This window comes from Zerene cesonia, chromosome 29 (genome assembly GCF_012273895.1).
Source record: "Zerene cesonia ecotype Mississippi chromosome 29, Zerene_cesonia_1.1, whole genome shotgun sequence".
NCBI classification, from domain to species: domain Eukaryota; kingdom Metazoa; phylum Arthropoda; class Insecta; order Lepidoptera; family Pieridae; genus Zerene; species Zerene cesonia.
This window is the reverse complement of record NC_052130.1, coordinates 4,850,617-4,870,333: the sequence shown is the minus strand read 5'-3', so window position 1 is coordinate 4,870,333 and position 19,717 is coordinate 4,850,617. Positions and strand designations below refer to the sequence as shown.

The 19,717-nt window shown below is 33.5% G+C and overlaps 1 protein-coding gene across 2 annotated transcripts in view; it reads right to left on the bottom strand.

Annotated features, from left to right (window-relative positions):
* Positions 1-1,362: 1,362 nt before the first annotated feature.
* LOC119837927 (cGMP-specific 3',5'-cyclic phosphodiesterase-like) overlaps positions 1,363-19,717 on the bottom strand; it is a 62,490-nt gene continuing 44,135 nt past the window's right edge. The window contains exons 3-20 of one of the 2 annotated variants that reach the window (XM_038363720.1): positions 19,533-19,646; positions 14,229-14,346; positions 11,006-11,132; positions 10,455-10,573; positions 10,082-10,347; positions 9,617-9,790; positions 9,125-9,295; positions 8,344-8,469; positions 7,326-7,443; positions 6,821-6,912; positions 6,118-6,441; positions 5,246-5,399; positions 4,492-4,651; positions 3,761-3,981; positions 3,116-3,287; positions 2,678-2,804; positions 2,364-2,396; positions 1,363-1,801 (exon numbers count right to left, since the gene is read on the bottom strand). In XM_038363720.1, coding sequence (XP_038219648.1) covers positions 2,684-2,804; positions 3,116-3,287; positions 3,761-3,981; positions 4,492-4,651; positions 5,246-5,399; positions 6,118-6,441; positions 6,821-6,912; positions 7,326-7,443; positions 8,344-8,469; positions 9,125-9,295; positions 9,617-9,790; positions 10,082-10,347; positions 10,455-10,573; positions 11,006-11,132; positions 14,229-14,346; positions 19,533-19,646 — 2,577 coding nt within the window. In that variant the 3' untranslated portion in view covers positions 1,363-1,801; positions 2,364-2,396; positions 2,678-2,683. The remainder of the gene's footprint in view (positions 1,802-2,363; positions 2,397-2,677; positions 2,805-3,115; positions 3,288-3,760; positions 3,982-4,491; positions 4,652-5,245; positions 5,400-6,117; positions 6,442-6,820; positions 6,913-7,325; positions 7,444-8,343; positions 8,470-9,124; positions 9,296-9,616; positions 9,791-10,081; positions 10,348-10,454; positions 10,574-11,005; positions 11,133-14,228; positions 14,347-19,532; positions 19,647-19,717) is intronic. The other variant, XM_038363718.1, reaches the window with a different exon arrangement.

Here is a 19,717-nt window from a genome sequence, read left to right as displayed (position 1 = left end):
CGACTAGCATCATATAATACTTCACTTATGGTAAATAATTAATTAATCGGTATTAAAAAAATTACAACACATGAAATGGTCGATCTAAAGGAGCGAATAAAATTTAATGTTTATATTTCGAGGTTGCGCAAAAATGACAACGTAAACGTCAAACAGATTAAATGATAAGAAGTTGGCGCGTAAATACGTTATTAATGGCTTTACGAACCATAGTCTAAAATGGCTGCCTGATTAACCATAGACTATAAATATCATTTAAAAAGATTGATCTACTGTTTGCATATTACAATTAGCTCATTATTAATCAAGTCTCAAGTAAAATATACATTAAATACTTATCATAAACATTGAATATCCAAGAAGATATTAACAGCTAACGACATTTTCTATTAGATATTCAAACATTACAACACGTATATTTCGTTTTAAACTACCTATTAAAACCCACACAAATATTTTAAAGAAAAAAGTAACCTAGAAATGTATTAAAATGTCGCGTATTTCAGTTATATTTCCTTAATTATATTGATTTTAATGAACGATAAACTTGAATATATTTAAATATTATTCATGATTTCCATACAATTCAATGAATTACAATTTATTTTCATCGAATTAGTGGTTTTTAAATTAAATAAATATAATTGAAATACGCTTTCAATACAGTCATGAATTGTCTACAGTCGACGGAAGGCATTGTTATGGAAAACAATTTGTAATTAACGTTATATTGACTTTAATATTAAATCTAACAGCCAACTTGAGCCATGGACTAAGATAATTTGAAGATTTTTGCATTTATGATACGTTATTCTTATATTATTATATACTGAAATACTTAATTGAACAATAAAGTATTAAGCATGACATTGACTCTTGAATTGATTCTTTTGTATGCTCTTCAAAATCTGTATAGTTTTTAGTTCACCATAGTCCATAGTACAAGAGCTTTCGCAATAAACGACACACATCTAAACATCAACAATAGAAATGACTATCTTATTTACAGAGTATAGAACCAAGTAACACTAGATCACAGTCTATAAATACATTTATCTATATAGTTACAGGAAACATGACCATCAAAACGACGTAAGAAGTTATCTATTAAATTAATGAAACAGTGTTTGCTATGTTTTGATTGTGAAAATTCTTGAAACTATATTTATTTTTGTCCTTAATTTTGTTGGAAATTTTATTTTTTAATATTTGTTACCTAGTTATTGTGATAGGTATATATATATTTATTTTCAGTTTAATTGGGTTCCTTTCATAATTATTGTGACTTAATATTTGTGGTAATAATATAAGATGTTGATCACAAACCAATCAATATTTATCAAAAACTTGGGTCGACCCAAGTTTACATTTCCCATAAGTTATATTTATTAGGCCAGATTTATAAGACATACCTCTTACAAGAAGTTTCTCTTTAGGAACGTTATGGGGTTTTAATACTATACATACGATATAAACTATGTATCACCGTTGTTATAATATCTGTATGTTTTCATTGTTGAATTAATTTTATAAGCAAACACATAGTAAACACTGATTCATTCGAGTCAATCAGAAACATCAGAATTGAACATTGAGAAAAAGCTTATTACAATCTCACAAAAACGAGCTCTATCTTCTTTGGTATAGATGTCATATCACTCCAACAAGTTTTGTATAATTGGTTGTCAAGCTTGCTTTTATGAGCTAGTAAGACCAGAATGACGTCACATCCGATGGAAACTAGTCGATCGATTGGGATGGCTTCATAATGTTCTTTTTGTCTGTGCTGCTCTGACTGCCCCTAAAAAACAAAAAATACATGTTTTTAAATTTTTTGTTTTATAGCATTGAAATGATAAATTTTTAAAAACGGGTTTTTGGGGTGTCACTTAGCCACTTGAAACCGACAGAGTAGAAGAAATTCGATGGCTGAGGCGAGATCACGGGTTGACGAAAGGCTAGGCGTTGCTACGGTTTGACAAAAAGACGCAGGTTCGAATCCCGCCTCGTGATCAATATTTCTCTATTCTTAAAAATAATCAAAAGATACGTATGCTTTTATTTCTAATCATAATAATTTAACCGTGATGTAGTAAACTAATGTGGATCTGGCTAAGTCACATCTTCCGAAGAATTAACAGGTGATAGCCGTTGCAAGAAGCAGAATAAAGACCGTGGGCAGACCGACATAAGGCCTGGGCCCAACTATGAGTGAATTAAGGCTTAGAAGAAGGTAAAGGATAAAGTGCGAGTGTACAACCGAGGGGTTCTGGGTTCGATTCCCGGTGATCCCTTTTCAACATTTAGATATTTACTTTTACTTTAAAAGTTTGATAACTTAATACAGAATATTTGAGACTTACCAGTTTAAACTTCGTCACAACATATGGCATAACCTGTAAATAATGTTTTCATTTAATAATATTATTTTTATTCTGGTAGTATTATCTAGGTTTCCATGGGTTTAGAAAACAGATGATTTTAATAATTTTAATGCAAAAATATTAAAACATATATTTATTATTATCCAACTCTCTGCGATATATTATAGTGGCCAGAAGCGCCACGGAACAGCGCAGCTCTGTGACGTAGACCCCAATTTCCCAGAGTTCAAGGAAACTAATCATAAACTCACTCTCTCTTTCTCTCTATCTCTCTCCCTCTCTCTCGCACTCACCGGCCCTTATGTTTGTGTGTCCGTCCCTCCTGCAGCAGCGCCGTGTGCGGGCTCGCGGCCGTCTCCTTCGCTGTTGGAGCGCTTTCGTCGCGGCTGCTTGGGGCCGCGTAGAGAGACCTGGAAGAAACTTTAATCTCACTCTTATTATATCATTGTATAAGGACTAGTTTTGAATGCACGCAATTGTTAAACAAAGTTATAATAAATATTAACACTTACATTAAATGGTTATAAAAAAAAAATGTTTATTGTTTTTCATTATATTTATAGAAATTACTATTAAAAGAAACAAAATAAGCATTTAGTTAAATAAAGAAACACTCTACAAAAAGTAATCGGATTTAATATTTATAAAAAATAAAAGCTTTTAATGTTTATTATTAAATCAATATATTTAAGAAGAAAGATATCAAACAATAAAATGCATAGCAAATTTACCTAGTTAGCTTACTCCGCGAAGATCTAACTGTGACGCTGCTGGTTTTCCCTCTCCTCAGGGAGTGGAAGGGAGTTTTGATCGGTTTCACAAGTGCCATAGTGTCAGAGACGGGTCGTTGACAGTTCAGTGTTTGAAGTGTGAATTCTACGTCTTTTATTACGTCGTTCGAAGCTAAAAAAGAATAATAAAAAATATTAGATATTTACACTAATACTATAAATATAAAACTTTTGAATTTTTGTTTTTTGTATGATTGTATGTTTGTTAAGTTTAAACACAAAAACTATTGGACCGATTTTGAAAATTCTTTTACCATTAGAAAGCTGCACCTTCATTGAGTGACATAGGCTATTTATGTACCACGGGCGAAGTCGGGCGAACAGCGAGTAACATGTAATTTATTGTACTGTTCTTGCAAGCAAGAAAATATGAGCTTGTATTTTATCATTTAACAAACTGTATATTATATCGTGGAGCTGTGCGTTTGATATTTATATGTCAATTTGGGGCTAATTATCCCATGTTTGAAAAATACAGAGAGATCATTATTATTAATTTACTTTATAGTAGTATCACTAACATTTTTAGGATACTTATTTATTTATTTAACAATTTAATGTACCAATCATGACTAGAACACTCACTAGTGAACTCCTCAATGGGTTTGTCGATGGTGTCGTGGTCTATCCACGTGAGGCCCATCTCCACCTTCTCCGCGAGGTCCTGCCAGCGCTGGCGGTTCTCCATCGTGCCGGTGTACAGCGGCTGTATCCAGGGGAACGTATCGGAGAGCACTTTGTACAGCGGCAGGCATATCATGTCGATGAAACCCACCTGCATCTGGGGGAGCTCGTCTTTTTTCTCTCTGAAATTAAGAATAGGCTTTTTGTCTGTTTTGTTTAGGGATTTTAAGTCAACATTATAATTAAAAAATAATAGTAATTTATTGACAGACAATTTAAAGATACTGTAGTAATAAATTCTCTAACTTCCGATTCAATTGCATAGAATCTTCATATAACGAATTATAACATTGTTATTGTCAAATTAAAAGATCAACTCTGTGTTCTTTAATGTAGCATTATAAACAACACATTGCACAATATTGAAAAACATTCGAAAAATTGTTGTTTCTATGTGGCAGACAAGAAATTGGGCCCGCTCGCGGAAGTACCACACGAAAAAGGATATTGCTATGTTTCATTCGGTGAGTGTTGGGTAAACAGTAATAAATAGCCCAAAACGACACAACAATCACAGATAACATAATACTATCCTGGTCCCAATCTTTGATAGGCGTACATATTTGTAAGCGGAACTATTTATTGTATGTTTAGCTGTAAGGTACCTTTTTTAAAAATTAAATCTTATTTACCTATCCATCATAGCAATGGGTTGTTGATTAAGCTGCAACTTCTCTAAGTCTCCCTGGTCGAAGAACTCATCAGCCACCAGCTTCGCCACTTTGTGCTGCACTTCCCAGGGCTTCGCGATTGCTGACACGTCACACGCTGTCATCATCATACCGCATAGCACTGGAAGGTTGGTTGCCATTGATTCATGAGTATTGTCTTCTGGCTGTGCCTCGCGGTTTTACTCGCGTCGTTAATGCTATAGTCTAATAGCTTTCGCTCGCTGCTTCGCACGCGTTAAATTCGGAGTAGTTTAACAGACGCGTTTAAAACTTTCTCTTGGAACACTCTTTAAAAAAAACTTTTCATTCGCGAGGTATCCGGGTAAAAAGTAGCCTAGGTTCTAATCAAGACTGTAATCTATCTCTGTACCAAATTTCATACAGATAGGGTAAGCTGTTTTCGGGTGAAAGAGTAACAAACATCCATACATCCTTACTTACAAACTTTCGCGTTTATAATATACACGCTGCGTTCCGCGGTTTCAATCACGTAAGTCTAAGTATCCCGTAGGAATATCGGGATAAAAGTTACTTGTGTATTACTCTAGTTGTCCAGCTGTCGTACCAAATTTGAAAGTAGGATTATTTATTTTGGATGAAAATATTATGGAGCACATTTGTCATCTAAATTACATTTATAACATTCACCCTACTTCTATTCATGTAGGGCTAATATTAATACATATTATCGAAGAATTACTTCCGTTTAACTCACATTCTTTCTTCTCTGGGCTCTGCCAATCAAATTCGCCATTATCCACCAATTCTAGGAACTTTGATTTCTTTTTGAAGTACATCGCTAGATCTGTCGAGAGTATAGCCGTTTCCACAACTCGCATCACTGTCTTATAGTCGACAGGAGAGAGAGCCTGTGGAATGATAATATTTGTTATTATTGCCCCGAATTGCCTTCAATTGTCAGAACTATAACATTTAATAGATTTAAATAAAACGTGGAAGGCGCCATCTAATATATAAAATTCTCGTGTCATGTTTTGGTTGCCATACTCCTCCGAAACGGCTTGACCGATTTTGATGAAATTTTTTGTGCTTATCCGGTATCTATGAGAATCGGCCAACATCTATTTTTCATACCCATAAATGATAAGAGTAAGGCAGAACAGCGTTTGCCGGGTGCAGCTAATCTTTCATATAAAAAACAATCATCAAAAGGTTCATCCAGTGATATGTTTTGATGTTACAAATGCAAAAAAATACAGCCGAATTTGAAATCTCTTTCTTTGAATTCCGTTGACAAAAAGTAAAAAAAAAAAACAACTACTGGGAGTATATATATTAATTTTCTAACGATTCTAAATCTCAACCTATAGCAATACTAATAAATAAATATCTCTTTCTCTATCTTCTCTTCTAATATTATATAACTAATATTATAAATGTTTATTATTATTATTATTATTTAATATATAAAATTCTCGTGTCACATTGTTAGTTACCATACTCTTCCGAAACGGTTAGACCGATTTTTATGAAATTTATGTGCATATCGGACTCTTAAATGAGTAAGGCAGAACACCATTAGCCAACTCAGCTAGTAAGTAAATAAAAAAAATAATTCCAAGTTACCTGAAATATATTATTACTTTCGCTATTCAAAATCATGACACACTGATCGAAGTGATGGTGCTCCATCGTGGAAGTCGAGTATAAAATCGCCAAAGGGCTTTCAGTTTTCGTCTGGAATGCGTTATTAGTCCCTCTATGATCTAGATCGTGGCATAGACACGCGACTAGAAGACCTAAGATTTCTAGGTCCGACATGAATCTCTCCATCTTGCCGGTTTTCAGCATTGCGAACATAGTTTGGGCTACGTTAAGAGCATGCCTCCAATTGTGGTATTTAACGGGTCGGTAATTCTTTTTCACGCTCAGAATCCACCGGCAAAGGACCTGAAATGGATAGTAAAATAATCATGATATATCAAACATATGCTCTTGTTTAATTTTTAGTATTATAGCATTGAAATGCTTTATAAATGTGACATTTCGAAAGAATAAAAAATATCACGATGCGGGATTCGAACCTGCGTCTTTTTGCCAAACCGTAAAGAAAGTCTCATATTCTCTTGTTATTAATAAAATAGTAATATTGATTTTCATATATTTGGAAGAACTTGTAATAAAGTTTCTTGTAATATAATTAAATTTTTTTATAGTAGTCAATATGCGCTTGATGATAATTTCAACTTCTGGTAAGCTAAGGTTTGGCCTATATCGCGTTTCCCTAGAAGGTATACGTTCACTCTATAGATATATCCAAATATCTTACGTCATACGGTATGTGGAATTTCTCAACCAGATTGCATTGTAAGAACATGCGTAGAGTCGCTCGACACGTGTCTTCGTCTGCTAGATCGAAATCTGAAATAATAAAAATATATAATCACACTATCACACTAATATTTAAAATGTGAAAGTTTCTTTGTTTGGATGTCTTTTCGTCAATTACGCTGAAACGAAGTAAACGATTTTGATTAAATTTGATATGCAGACATTATATGAGCTGACTTTTGTAGGATACTTTTTATCCCGTTAAATGCCCCCTTGGGATAAATCAAAAATCTTGATAAATGAAATAAATAACGTCAGAGGATAAAATGTGGTGAGCATAATTATCAGTTCAAGGTATATCGCTGTTGCTATTACGTAGAATTTTTATAATAGAAATTTAAGAGTTAACAAAGAGTTATTATAATTTTGGGGACAAATAACAGTCCTGTAAAACACCGTGTTTTGTTTGTTGTTATATGTTTACTAGGGGCTAAGCAACTTACCGTGAAATTTGAAGCTATAAAGATTATAAGTTTCTGCCGAAGGTATGATGTCCTGACATAACTTGGCTGTGTCTTCAGAGGACGCAGTGGCGTGGTATGATAGACATTCTAATGCCACCTGGGAGTAAAGAATATATGTCATAAAATAAATGGTTTAATTATAAGATAAATATTTATGAATTTCTTCAAGATAGGATTGGACACAGGTGTATTTTTTATATGACTAGCTGCGCCCCGCGGTTTTACCCGCGCAAGTCCGTATCCCGTAGGAATATCGGGGTAAAAAAAAAGAAAAAATAGAAAGAATAAAACTTTCGCATTTATAATATTAGTAGGATTTGTGAAATTTTCATACAAGACTAGCTGTTCGCCTCGGTTTCTCCCATTATATTCTATGTCACTCAGTGAAATTGCAGCTTTGTTTTGGTGAAAGAATTTTTGAAATCGGTCCAGCCGCTCACGCCTGATGGCGTAACTAAGGGAAATAGGGATTCATTTTATATATATATATATATATATGTCATCTCAGGCTGGAGTATAGGGCTCTGTGGGCTGATTAATTCTTCCACATTGAGCATCTTGGATAGCTTCGAGCAGTAAAAGACGCAAATGGAATATCACATTTTTATTTAAACTCACAATAATAATTAAAATTACTTAGTTCACAGAAATCTCTTCACTTCACTTCATATAACAAATTATAACTCAAACTTTGTTTAGACTCGAACAGACAAGTCCGCTCGGCACGAGCTCATGATGCATACAATGACCAAATTAAAACAGTTGATATACGTCCTATCGATTTTTTTTATTACTTTCCATTTTTAGTATCAAAATTCAATTTTTTAAGTACCTATTCTAAAACTTTGGACTTTAGCTAACATTTTTTTTATACTATATTCAGTTACATTTTCTACTTTAGCATTCCTCTATTTTTTAAATTGAAAACGTTTAAAACAAGATATGAGATGCCGATGTTTACGTAAAAGTTTACTGTGCTATAAAGTTTACCGCTTACCTTTTGCTTAGCCATGAGTTTACAAGCATTCTCATACATTTGTGTATTGTGGATTCCAAGACCGCAGAAGATGGCGAACGCTTCGAATATCGAAATATCGCCATCTGTGAATTGGGATCCGTTCTCCTGAAATCATTAATGTAATATAAGCTTAGTAAAGTAAATGACAATACTGAGCAATGAGGAAGATTTTTTTGTCATATTTAATGCAGTATTTTATAAAATACATGAATAAATGCATCTATTTCTAAAGAACTTTTATTAAAATTGCCTAGATTATGTAATTTATAGTACCGTCCATGAAAAATTCCTTTATTAGGATTTTTACAAGACAATGAATTGAATTGTAAAATATTAATCAAATATAATATTCTTATACGCTTCTCAGAAAGAAAAATTTTATGGCAGCATTTCTTACAAGCTACAAATATTTTTTCGAACTATAATCAGTCCGTCCTTTTATATAGCACTCAATGATCACACAACTATTGAACGGCGAACGACTTTGAAATTGATTCATACATCCTGAGATTAGCGTGCTCAAACAAACTCTATACCTTGAACTCCAACTCAACTCAAACATTTATTTATTCACTTAGACTTCTTAAAGAACTTTTGAATCGTCATAACACAGTTCTAACATTTACCACCGGCTCGGAAAGCAGTTCCTACAGAGAGGAGCCGGCAAGAAACTCTGTACTTGCTCTTTTCCAATTATGTCAATTTTACATTTATAAACATAGGTAATATGTATACATAATAATAATGAAATGGAAAATACCTTGTTAATCAGTTGTGCGACACCAATAACATCTTTATTCGCATTCACGATTGGCATACATAGCATCGTACGGACATTAACTGCGTCATCACATTCCGTATTAGTCATGCCATTCTCGCTGCGCCACTCGTCGACATCCGATATGTTCAGAGCTTTGTTGGATTGGGCTACCTGGAAAAGTATTTGTATTTAGATTGTACGAGGGTAGAATAAAACCTATTTACAAAATGTCACTTAAATCAATGAAATAAATAAATAATAATATGAACTAGAAGCAGAACATATTATTTACTTTAGTCTTAGTCTTCTTTACTAGGGTGCATTGTCTTTGCATGCTTTTGAGACACAGATTGATACACAAACAATAACTCTATAGTCTATAATAGCCTTCTTACTATATTCTCTAATTTCAATAATGAGAATTCTTTTAAATCTTGTTCAACTCAAACAGTCAATCGACCTAAACAAAACTTTAAGCAAAATTCAACTCACTGCTAACGCAATAGATGCTAAAGTGGAAGTAGCATCATGTCTTGGTGTGAGTGTGGTCCTCGAGTGTTGTGCTCCCAGTTCAAATAACGTGTGGAACCTGGTTGGAGCTGGTGGTGGGAGTGCTGGCTGGCCTTTGCGGCCCCCTGGCCTTTGGACAATACGTTCAAGATGACTCTGAAAATAATTAATGCAAACATTATATAAATGGTAATATAACTTGCTTTTCGTATAATAAAAAATAACAATTATTTTATATTTGTATTGCCTTTTAGGTTAGCAAAATATGTCACAAAAGACTACAAATTAGTGATACAATAGTGTTAATTTAAGATCGTTTAGGGCCATTACGTTGAAAGGAAAATTTTAAAAAGCGATCGAGTCTATAAAACAGTCATAGTTTTAAAAAGTTCCATCAATTTTAAAGTAAGTACATGAAGTATAATCTATTTTATTTTATTTTCTCACCGATTCACAATGATCCGTATCCAATATAAACACAGCGCATCTTTCACATTTCAATAGCTCCCGTGCTTCAGTCATTATCTTCGTCACAAGGCATTCCAGATTGCTCTGTTCTTCAAATATACTCCTAGCTAGCGCCAACAGGATCTGATTCCTCTTATATTCGAGAACAGACGATTCAAAGAGCTGCGCATTTTGGATTCCAATGCCGCAGAATGTGAGGTATCGCCGGAAGACTTCTACGTCACGAGGTGAGAATTCTTTTGAGCCTGAAGGAAAATTTGGAGCAAATATTTATATCAGCAATTTTTGCTACAAACATTTTGATAGGATAATTGAATTAGTTAAGATCAATTGTCTTCAAAGTAACTCTTACCATCTGTCTTATTTATAATCTGTGCAACACCTACAACGTCTCCCTCGTAATTACAGATTGGCATACAAAGTATTAGCTCTGTTTTGTAACCAGTCTTGACATCAATTTCGCTGTTAAACCTAAAATTTGAAATACAGGGATGTAAATAAATATGTTTTAAATATAAAATAAATAGGCACCAGTAGGTATGTTTAACTCTATTCCTGTATGAATTGCGACTTTAAATTATAAAAATATTTATTTTGAACCAAAAAACTGAATCGCCCTTTCAAAATTGTCAAAACTAGAAATAAAATAAATGGGACCACATGAGAGGCACAAGTTTTCAATGACGAAATAATCATAAAAATCACTTCATCCAGTCAAACGCTATGAGGTTACCTCGTTCACAAAAACAATTACGGTCGAATTAACAATTTCCTCTTTGTTTGCTTCTTCAGAGGAAAACAAATTATTTTTACTAACATGTGAAATCTACGCATCTGATAATTTCGTAGACTGTTCGCCAATTAATCTAATATAGTAAAAAGTCAATAATAATAAAACCCGACCTTGGATCTGCGTACGCGTTCCTGATATTGATGGGATGTTTTGTCTGCGCCGCCAAACCAGCGACACCCACTCCAAAAGGTATCCTTATTTCCTGCGTACGCGCCATCCTTAGTGCGTCGTATAATTCTGGAATAATGTTTTAGTATTATCATATTATCAGTAGACCAATAATTGAAGATTTTTGTTATGTACTATCTACTACTATTTAAAGTTTTCATTTCTGTAATTTTATGGTGTAAAGGGGCGATTCAGACTTTGGCGCCAGCGGGGGGACAGATTTAGTAATAATAATAGACACACGTAAAGAGCAGGTTAAATATCTACCACTACCAAATAACAAAATCAAGTAGTTTCCGCTGTCGCTAGAGCAGATCGTATAGACATAATACATAAAAATTTTAAGCCCGTTAACCAGGGCCCATCCCCTGGATCCTTTCTTGTAATTAAAACAATTCACGATGGGCCTTCTTACTTATTACTTGTTTACTCTTGTTCTACTTTTAATATAAGGCAAGCGTAATAAAACTTACCCTAAAGTTCTGTTAAATCTTACAAAATTTGTTAAGTATCCCAGTTTTACGTGCTTTACGAATAAAAGAGCCACTGAGTTCAGTAACGGGCTAAATGGTCATTCCCGTATGCGATAAATACTATCACCCTTTAAATTTAAATGTATCCATAATGCTTCCGCCATAAATCTTGCCATTTAAGAATGCAAGAGATATAATACTGAGCATACAACAAACACTCACACTAATAAACTCGTGTCTATCAACTGTAGGTAAACATCTATCTCAAACTCAACAATGATAGTGGAACCTAAGCACCGAAGAGTGACTTTCTGACATTCTGTTTTAATAGAAAGAATTGTATAGGAACTAGAGCGTCCACTGAAATTAATGTCTTTCATTTGACACAGGACGGCTTGACCTACATTGAAACGTATTATTTTTCCTGCTACATTATATTTCTTGGGGTGAACGGGAAGAGGATTATCTTGGCTGGATTTCGACAGAGCTTAGCGCTATTGCGTGTATGAAAATAGAATAGGGGCTTACAATCTATAAAGAAAAACATTCTACGCCATTTGTGTCAATGGAAATGTTAATAAATAGTATTTGAGAATAATAGCAGTTTGTTTTCTTTATTCGATAATAAATATTGTGTAAAGTATTGGTAATGTTGTTTGAGAAATATGGTAAGATATTGGTCGCCAGGCGCGACGTTTTATTTCTTCTATAACTGGTCGAATTGTTGGATTTTCACAATATAAAAGCTAATTTACTGACTCCGTATGATTGATTCTAGAATATTCTATTCTATTCCAAGCAAGCACCGTGTTATGACTGCTAAGTACTAAACGCAGTAATGAATATATTCATTTCCTTACGGATATTATGTGCATTTTATGTAAACAAACACAGCTTGTTAATTAATCCGAAGTAGGTACAAAGGCCACGAGTAAACAATAACAATTCGCTAACCGCAACACCCCCGAAATATAGCCACAATGCGAAACACAATTATCAAGAACTATCCTCATTCATCGTTCCCACAAACAATGTTTTCCTCAATTTTATCTATCAGTTCCATGCATTACGAACATCTCAGAAGCCACACAATGGACAATGACTCATCAAAATGTCGTAAAACTTGGTCGGTCTGAGACCACACAGGCGAAATACGAGTAGCTGGTAATTATGAATGTTTATTGTTTATAAGTATGGTAGTAATGAGTAATGAGATGATATAATCGGAAGGTACGGCAGTTATTTTGTATATATTGTTTATAGTCAGTGTCTGAATACGTTTTAGAAGAGTCGAGGAGACATAATTGATAATTCAGAACAGGATTTACTGATAGTTTCAAGACGCAGTCTAGTACTGAAATCTTTCGATTTGGATTGATAGTTCGTTGTACGTTGCTTCTTTTTTTTTAATTCTTAAACATCACACACACACGCACACATAAACACACAGAGACACATATTTATTGTAATGTGACTTGTTTTATTTTGTATGTTTTATGTATATCTTGTTAATTTGAGGTGTGGGCGCAGTGTCTGTGGCATAGATTAAACTAATGTCGATAGCGATGTTCCTACTATTTTATTCTGTGTATTTTTTAGAGTATAAAACGAGTTAATGTGTCTGATTTAATAAACTTATGCAACTTCTATCATTGAACATACAATGGAAATTGTTTTTTTTAATAAGCTATATTTTCACTTGAGACACTCATGAAGAAATTCCAGTGGGCCTATTAATGTAGGTATGGGTCCAATATGGGTCCTTAAAATGTGACATTTCACTAAAATGACTCCAAATGACATTTAGCACGTGCTCATGAGACGACATGATTCATTCTAATAATATGTACTTGCAAAATCGTGACACTTCTTTAACCAACTTCGAAGTTATTTGTCATAGATTAATATTTTAAGGTCTTAGGATATTAAGAAAAACATTATTATATGTATATACAGCACATTAACCAGACTGTTTATACCTTGTCACTAGTGGTTGGCCCCGGCTTCGCCCGTATTATATAATATATTGGCTTTTAGTACTTAGATGTCACATAAGTACATATCCAATGGTGGAACAACTTTTTAAATCGCAGCAGTAGTTTTTGTCGGTGAAATACAAATGAACAACCTATTGAGCTTTATATTATAGTAGCAGTTCGCCTCGGCTTTGCCCGGGGTACGTATATAGCCTATGTCACTCAGCGAAGTTGAAGCTTTCTAATGGTGAAAGAATTTTTAAAATCGGTCCAGTAGTTTTTGAGTTTATCCATTACAAACAAACAAACAAAAATAAAAATTCTTCCTCTTTATAATATAAGTGTAAGAAATGCCTTTAATCTAGGTAAGAAAAAACGCGGGTACATATAAATAAATATTATATACTCGTATTAAAGAAACTAAATAAATAGATTACGATTATTCAGGGACAAGAGATTCCATACAGAAATATAATACGTTCTTTGCTTAAATTGGAACTAAAAAGCGAAATAATGAGAAATTTTAAAAGAATAGAAAACATTTGATCCCAAGGCGGGATTCGAACCCGCGTCTATATGCCGTACCATAGCAACGCGAGCCTCTCGGCCAACCATGACCCCGCCTCGGTAATCGAATTTCTTCTCTTTCAATTTTATGTTCTTAAGGTTTTCAATGCTATAAAACTAAATGTAAATAATCTATCATTTGAGTTTACCTGTATCTCGGGTGACATCGAACAGTTTGGCTTGTAAATATCTGTTTGGGGGTGTGCCTTTGGCCAGGAACAGACTCCCTCTATCAGCTGATGTTAATAGGCACACGTTGACCAGTATCTGTAAAGAAATATATAACACATCAGTTTAAAAAAATTATAAAAATAAACATTACAATACATTTTGTTGGGAATTTTTTAGTAAATAGAGTGATTAAAGAGGAAGGTTTATATGTATAATAACATCTATTAAACTACTACGAATTTAACGCGCGCGTAGCCGCGGGCAAAAGCTAGTAACTAATAATTAAAGTATTCATCAAACGGTTATACATTAATAAGCATTTTGTATTATATTCAACAGTCAAAATATTAAGCTATGGACATTACTCCCCTTAGGTCTTAAAGCGTGGGCGACGCTTCGCAGAATGGAATTATCCAGAATATAATATTTTACCATAGCTATTAAAATTTACGTTGGCCTCCGCTTCCTCGGAATCAGTTTGCTTCCAAAATACGACAGTGCAAATGTTTTTATAAAATGTTACCTAGTATTTTATTCCGTTTAGATAATTTTGAAACGTGTTTTGGTCTACTGTTCTATAATATAGGCTTGGAATGAAAATGAATGCAGAATTATGTTTTGATCGATCTAGCCTTCTCGAAGATACCTACCATTTATATAGTAATCAAAATATAACATTAAGAGCTTCAAATGTTTGTTGTGGAAGTATTAAATTTCATATATTATAGATTTTTTATAAACTTAAGCGTATACTAACATCTTTCATAATAAAATAAATTTAAATTCAACATCATGTCCACACATTGCACTATGAGTTGCAAACTTGGTATATCATTACACTATACGATCCGATAACGATAACGACCCGATATCGGGATAAGTACATACTCTATATTTGTATGAGATTTCAATGTAAATGGCATAATACAAGGAATTTCGTGTGCGTTTATTAGTAACATAATATAACGTATTCTTCTGATACGTATTTTTATACGTATAAGAAGAATACGTTAATACATTTTTAATATCATAGTATAAATAGAGAACATACACATAGATAAAATATAAGCAAGGCACCTAACTGCAGACGTAAAAAAAATATATTTAATTTTAAACTTCTAAACGACATGATATTTGTATAAAGACAATGAAGCGAGTTTATTGATTTTATTTGAGAAAGAACATTTAAAAAAAATAATTTTCGTATCCCACAGTTGTAACGTTTTTCATTTGATAGAGAATTTTGTCTTAATCTTTTTAAACACAGTATTAATAAATATTCACGTATATGAAATAAAATCCGCTACAACTATCCGATAAGCTTTTCGACATCCATCTATCCTAATAACTGATCATCACACGATATCGTATCGCAAGTTGTTAAGTCCTTGCATGTTTCAACACGGTTTTATACCGAATAACTTCGCTGTTATAAAGTTATGTAGCTACCGGGTTTACTTCGCTGCAACGAAATTTGATTAAAAGTTAACAATGTATGTCTTTGGACCATACGAGGATACTGTGATACTGAACATACTGTAAATATTAGTTTATTAACCGACTTCAAAAAAGGACGTTTTCAATTCGACTGTTTTTTTTTAATCGTAAATCCTAAGGTACACACCTTAGAATTTACGATTGGTTTATCGAAATTGATAACTCTTTATTTGAAAGCTGATGCCTTCAGTGTTACTCTATTACAATTTGGTCTAATTCTAACAATTTGGAGGCGTTTAAGTTTTTGAAAGAAAGAAAGAAAGAAACATTGATATGACTCCAAAATATTTTTAGTAATTTCATACTACTAATTCAAACAGTATGACACAAGAATATTATATGTAAGAAGTCTTCTTTATTTTCTAGAATTGAGTTGACATCCGTTTATTTAACGTAGTTTTTAATAAGTGACCTTACCTACTCACTCTGTGTATGCGAAATTGTGTCTGTTTATTTGTTTATCCTTCCTTCGCGTCGCAACGGAGCGATATAGTTTCTGTGTCTAGATTTAGTTAGGCGGCTAGAGTGTCATAAGCTACTTTGACTGCGGTGAAACATTTCATATCCACGGGGTTTTCCTTTGACAACGCGGTCAAAGTCGGGGACGGTAAGCTAGTGTTAGGTATTATTTTTGTGTGTAAGCAACAGCTAACATTACAATGAAGAAACTTTTGTATTTTTGTGTGTTTGTAACGTTTTCACACAAAAACTGTTAAACAGATTTCAAAAATTATTTCCCTATTGAAAATCTGGAAATTCATTGAGTGACATACGCTATAATATATGTACCACGGGCGAGGCTGGGGCGGATAGCTAGTCTCCATTAAACTGATATATTATCATGGGTTGCGAGTGAGTAAAAGTTAAGTATTCCTTGTTAATTTACAAGAGCGGAGATGAGATCTGTTAAAAGAAATCTCCTGGGACATAAAATATGAGAAAATCCTAAGAAAACATCACACAATTGCCTCGGACCTGGCATTTTACCAAACCTTAGCTGCATTATTTCGCTTCATTATTAAAGGACTTTGGTCGGATGTCAAACTTTTAAAGGAATATTTATTCTTTAAAATTCTCACTGGGAATAGAAAAGACACAGAGAATGTTTTTCAGAAGGTCCATTAAATTTATTTCCTACAGGATTGAACTATACTAAACTCGTAGACAAATAATGTCGTAACTTCGATATTTACAACTTCATGCTAAATCTCTTACTATCTCCTACTAATATTATATATGAGAAAGTTTGTTTTGGATGTATGTCACTCAATCACGCTGAAACTGCTGAATGCATTTTGATGAAATTTGGTCTACAGACAGGGTATGAGCTGACTTGGGATATAGGATACTTTTTATCCCAATTAAATTCTCCCTGGCTATAAAATAGAATCTTGATATCCGGGCGGAGCCGGGACGAGCGTCTTGTTATAAATACTTTAGAAAATCCATTTGTTCGATCCTTGGTAGAGAAAGTTGCTTTTTCGTTTTATGAAAAAAGAAAAATTCCTGCGTGTAATGCTAACTATGTTCGACCTAATAAAAAATAACATTTATAATATTCTATCGTAAGGAAAGTTGTGTTTTTGCGTTTGAAAGTTATTCTGAAGATAAAGAATTAATCAGCAAATGGACGGGATCATCCCACTTCTGATGTTAGATTCGAAAGAATAATTTCATTTAGCTAAGTGTCCGTTACGTGGTATTGTAATTTACATTTATTACTCGTCGGATTTTGTGCGTCTCATTCAAAAGACCTTTCAGTCCAAGGTCTTGTATAGACTTACCGTTATTAAATTTTCTATGCTGACTACATACTGAATTTTATATTGTACAGATGAATTGAGTTTTAGTTTTAGTAAGCAGTATCGGAGTATATTGCCTGTTATTAAATTTATCGAAATTGTGTTCTATTTTCTAGATCATAAGGTACGTTCCACAATGACATAATGTTTCAGAAGTCAAAACGTGGACATTTTATCTTATTGTGAAAATAAATCACATATTCACAATATGCTTGCAACATGTGGATCCATCAGCTTACTCTACCTAACAAACTTATGTTTGATCTGATACTTTGACTCATAGAAGCGCATATAGATTATCTGGTTTCCGATTTTGAGAATTTTTTTTTTTTATGTGATAGAGCAGGCAAGAGAGCAGACGGGTCACCTGATGTTAAGTGCTCCACGTCTCCCAGTTACACCCATAATACCAGGGGTATGGTGTGTGCGTTGCCGGCCTTTAAGAAAGGAGTAAGCTCTTTTCTTGAAGGTCCCCATATCGTAAACCTTTGGAAACACTGCATGCGGAAGCTGATTCCAAGTTTCCGTAGTACGAGGCAAATACTTATAACTATAAAAACAGTGAGAAGAAAGGTTTTATAAAGGGATTTCAATGGAGTGATTAAGTTCTATCTAGAAAATTGCTCACGAAAAACTAGTTTCTTCAAACGAAACATAGACGTTAAACTAACACTGTATTATCTCGCCCCATATTTGTGACCTCTAAGTTACATTCAGCCAGTACTAAGCTATCCAAGTTCTAACAATGACGCAACTTTCATTTTGTTTAACAAAAACATAATTTGACATTCGTAAGAACTAAGAAATTATCAAGTCCAAGTATTTATTACAGAGTACTCTAACTTTATTCTTTTATATAAGATCAACTGAGCTGGTGTTTCGTGTGATGATAAGCTGTGTCTATACGAATAAGCTGCCTGTTTTTTGTGGGTAAGGGATAAGAAAATTATCGATGACTGGAAGCAATGGCCGGGATAGGGTGAGGAAAGGAAATGGGTGGAACTGTTTATATCGTACATAGAGTAGTGTATACAGGTTCCATTGGAATTAAAGAGGAAGCGATAAACTACAATGACCTTAGAAAGACTTCAATTACTAATGTACTTTTAATAGTCTAGCTAAAGACTTAAACGATCGCTCTCGAGCCAAACAAATTAACAGTTAGACTAACGAGGTATTTAGTCATTCAACTTGATCAAGAGTTGCAGAACTGTATGTACTGTAAATACTTATAAAGTACTGTACTCCTGGTACTGGTATTCTTTTAAGGATTACATAATAATTAATTCAAAATCAATGTTAAATATGCACACCACTCATTAGCTTTTAGAACAAAATTTTCATAATATGAAGAGTTAAAAGGAATATTTCCGACAAAATAGATAAATAATCCAACCGTATACGAGGATGCCGAGGATGCAAGCCAGGATGACTGGCGGCCCCATAAGAGGATATCATTTCAAAATAGGTAACATTAATTTGAAATTATATTTTTTACTTTATGACTAAAAACTAATAGCATGAAGTAGTATACAATAAGTGGATAGTTGTAAGACATACATAAAATTATATTTTATAAATATTATTACATTAATGTTAAATTCAAAAGCAAATCGATTTATGTTATATTTTCAAATAAATTTATCAAATTTATCCTGAAGTAAAATATATTAGCAAAAATAGACCATTCATTTTTAAAATATTCTATCTATTTAAATCATAACATAACATTATCTTTACATATATTACAAATTCGAAAGTGTCTCTATTTGCCCTTTATTCACGTCACAGTAGATAGCCTAGTAAGTGACTACTTTGTAACGAGGGAAAAAAACATGATTCAAATAGGAAGATTTTTTATAATTCACAATTGAATCACTACGAAATTTTAAATTCCGATAGATGGCGCTAAACCAAAAATGTGACATGTGCAACTTACTTTCCATTGACCATGAGACTAAAGTAGGAATAAGATAAAGTTACCTTATGACAGAGAACGTCAATATCCAATTCATTGGCTACATCCTTGATGAGGTCCATGAACAGGTCAGCTTCATCCAGCTGCCTTTGGGCTGAACTGCTGGGAGACCGGGATCTCTGGAAGAAAAAATGGTTAGTCATTATTGGTTAATGACTAACTTGGCAGCCTGTTAAAGCTACGGAAAGGC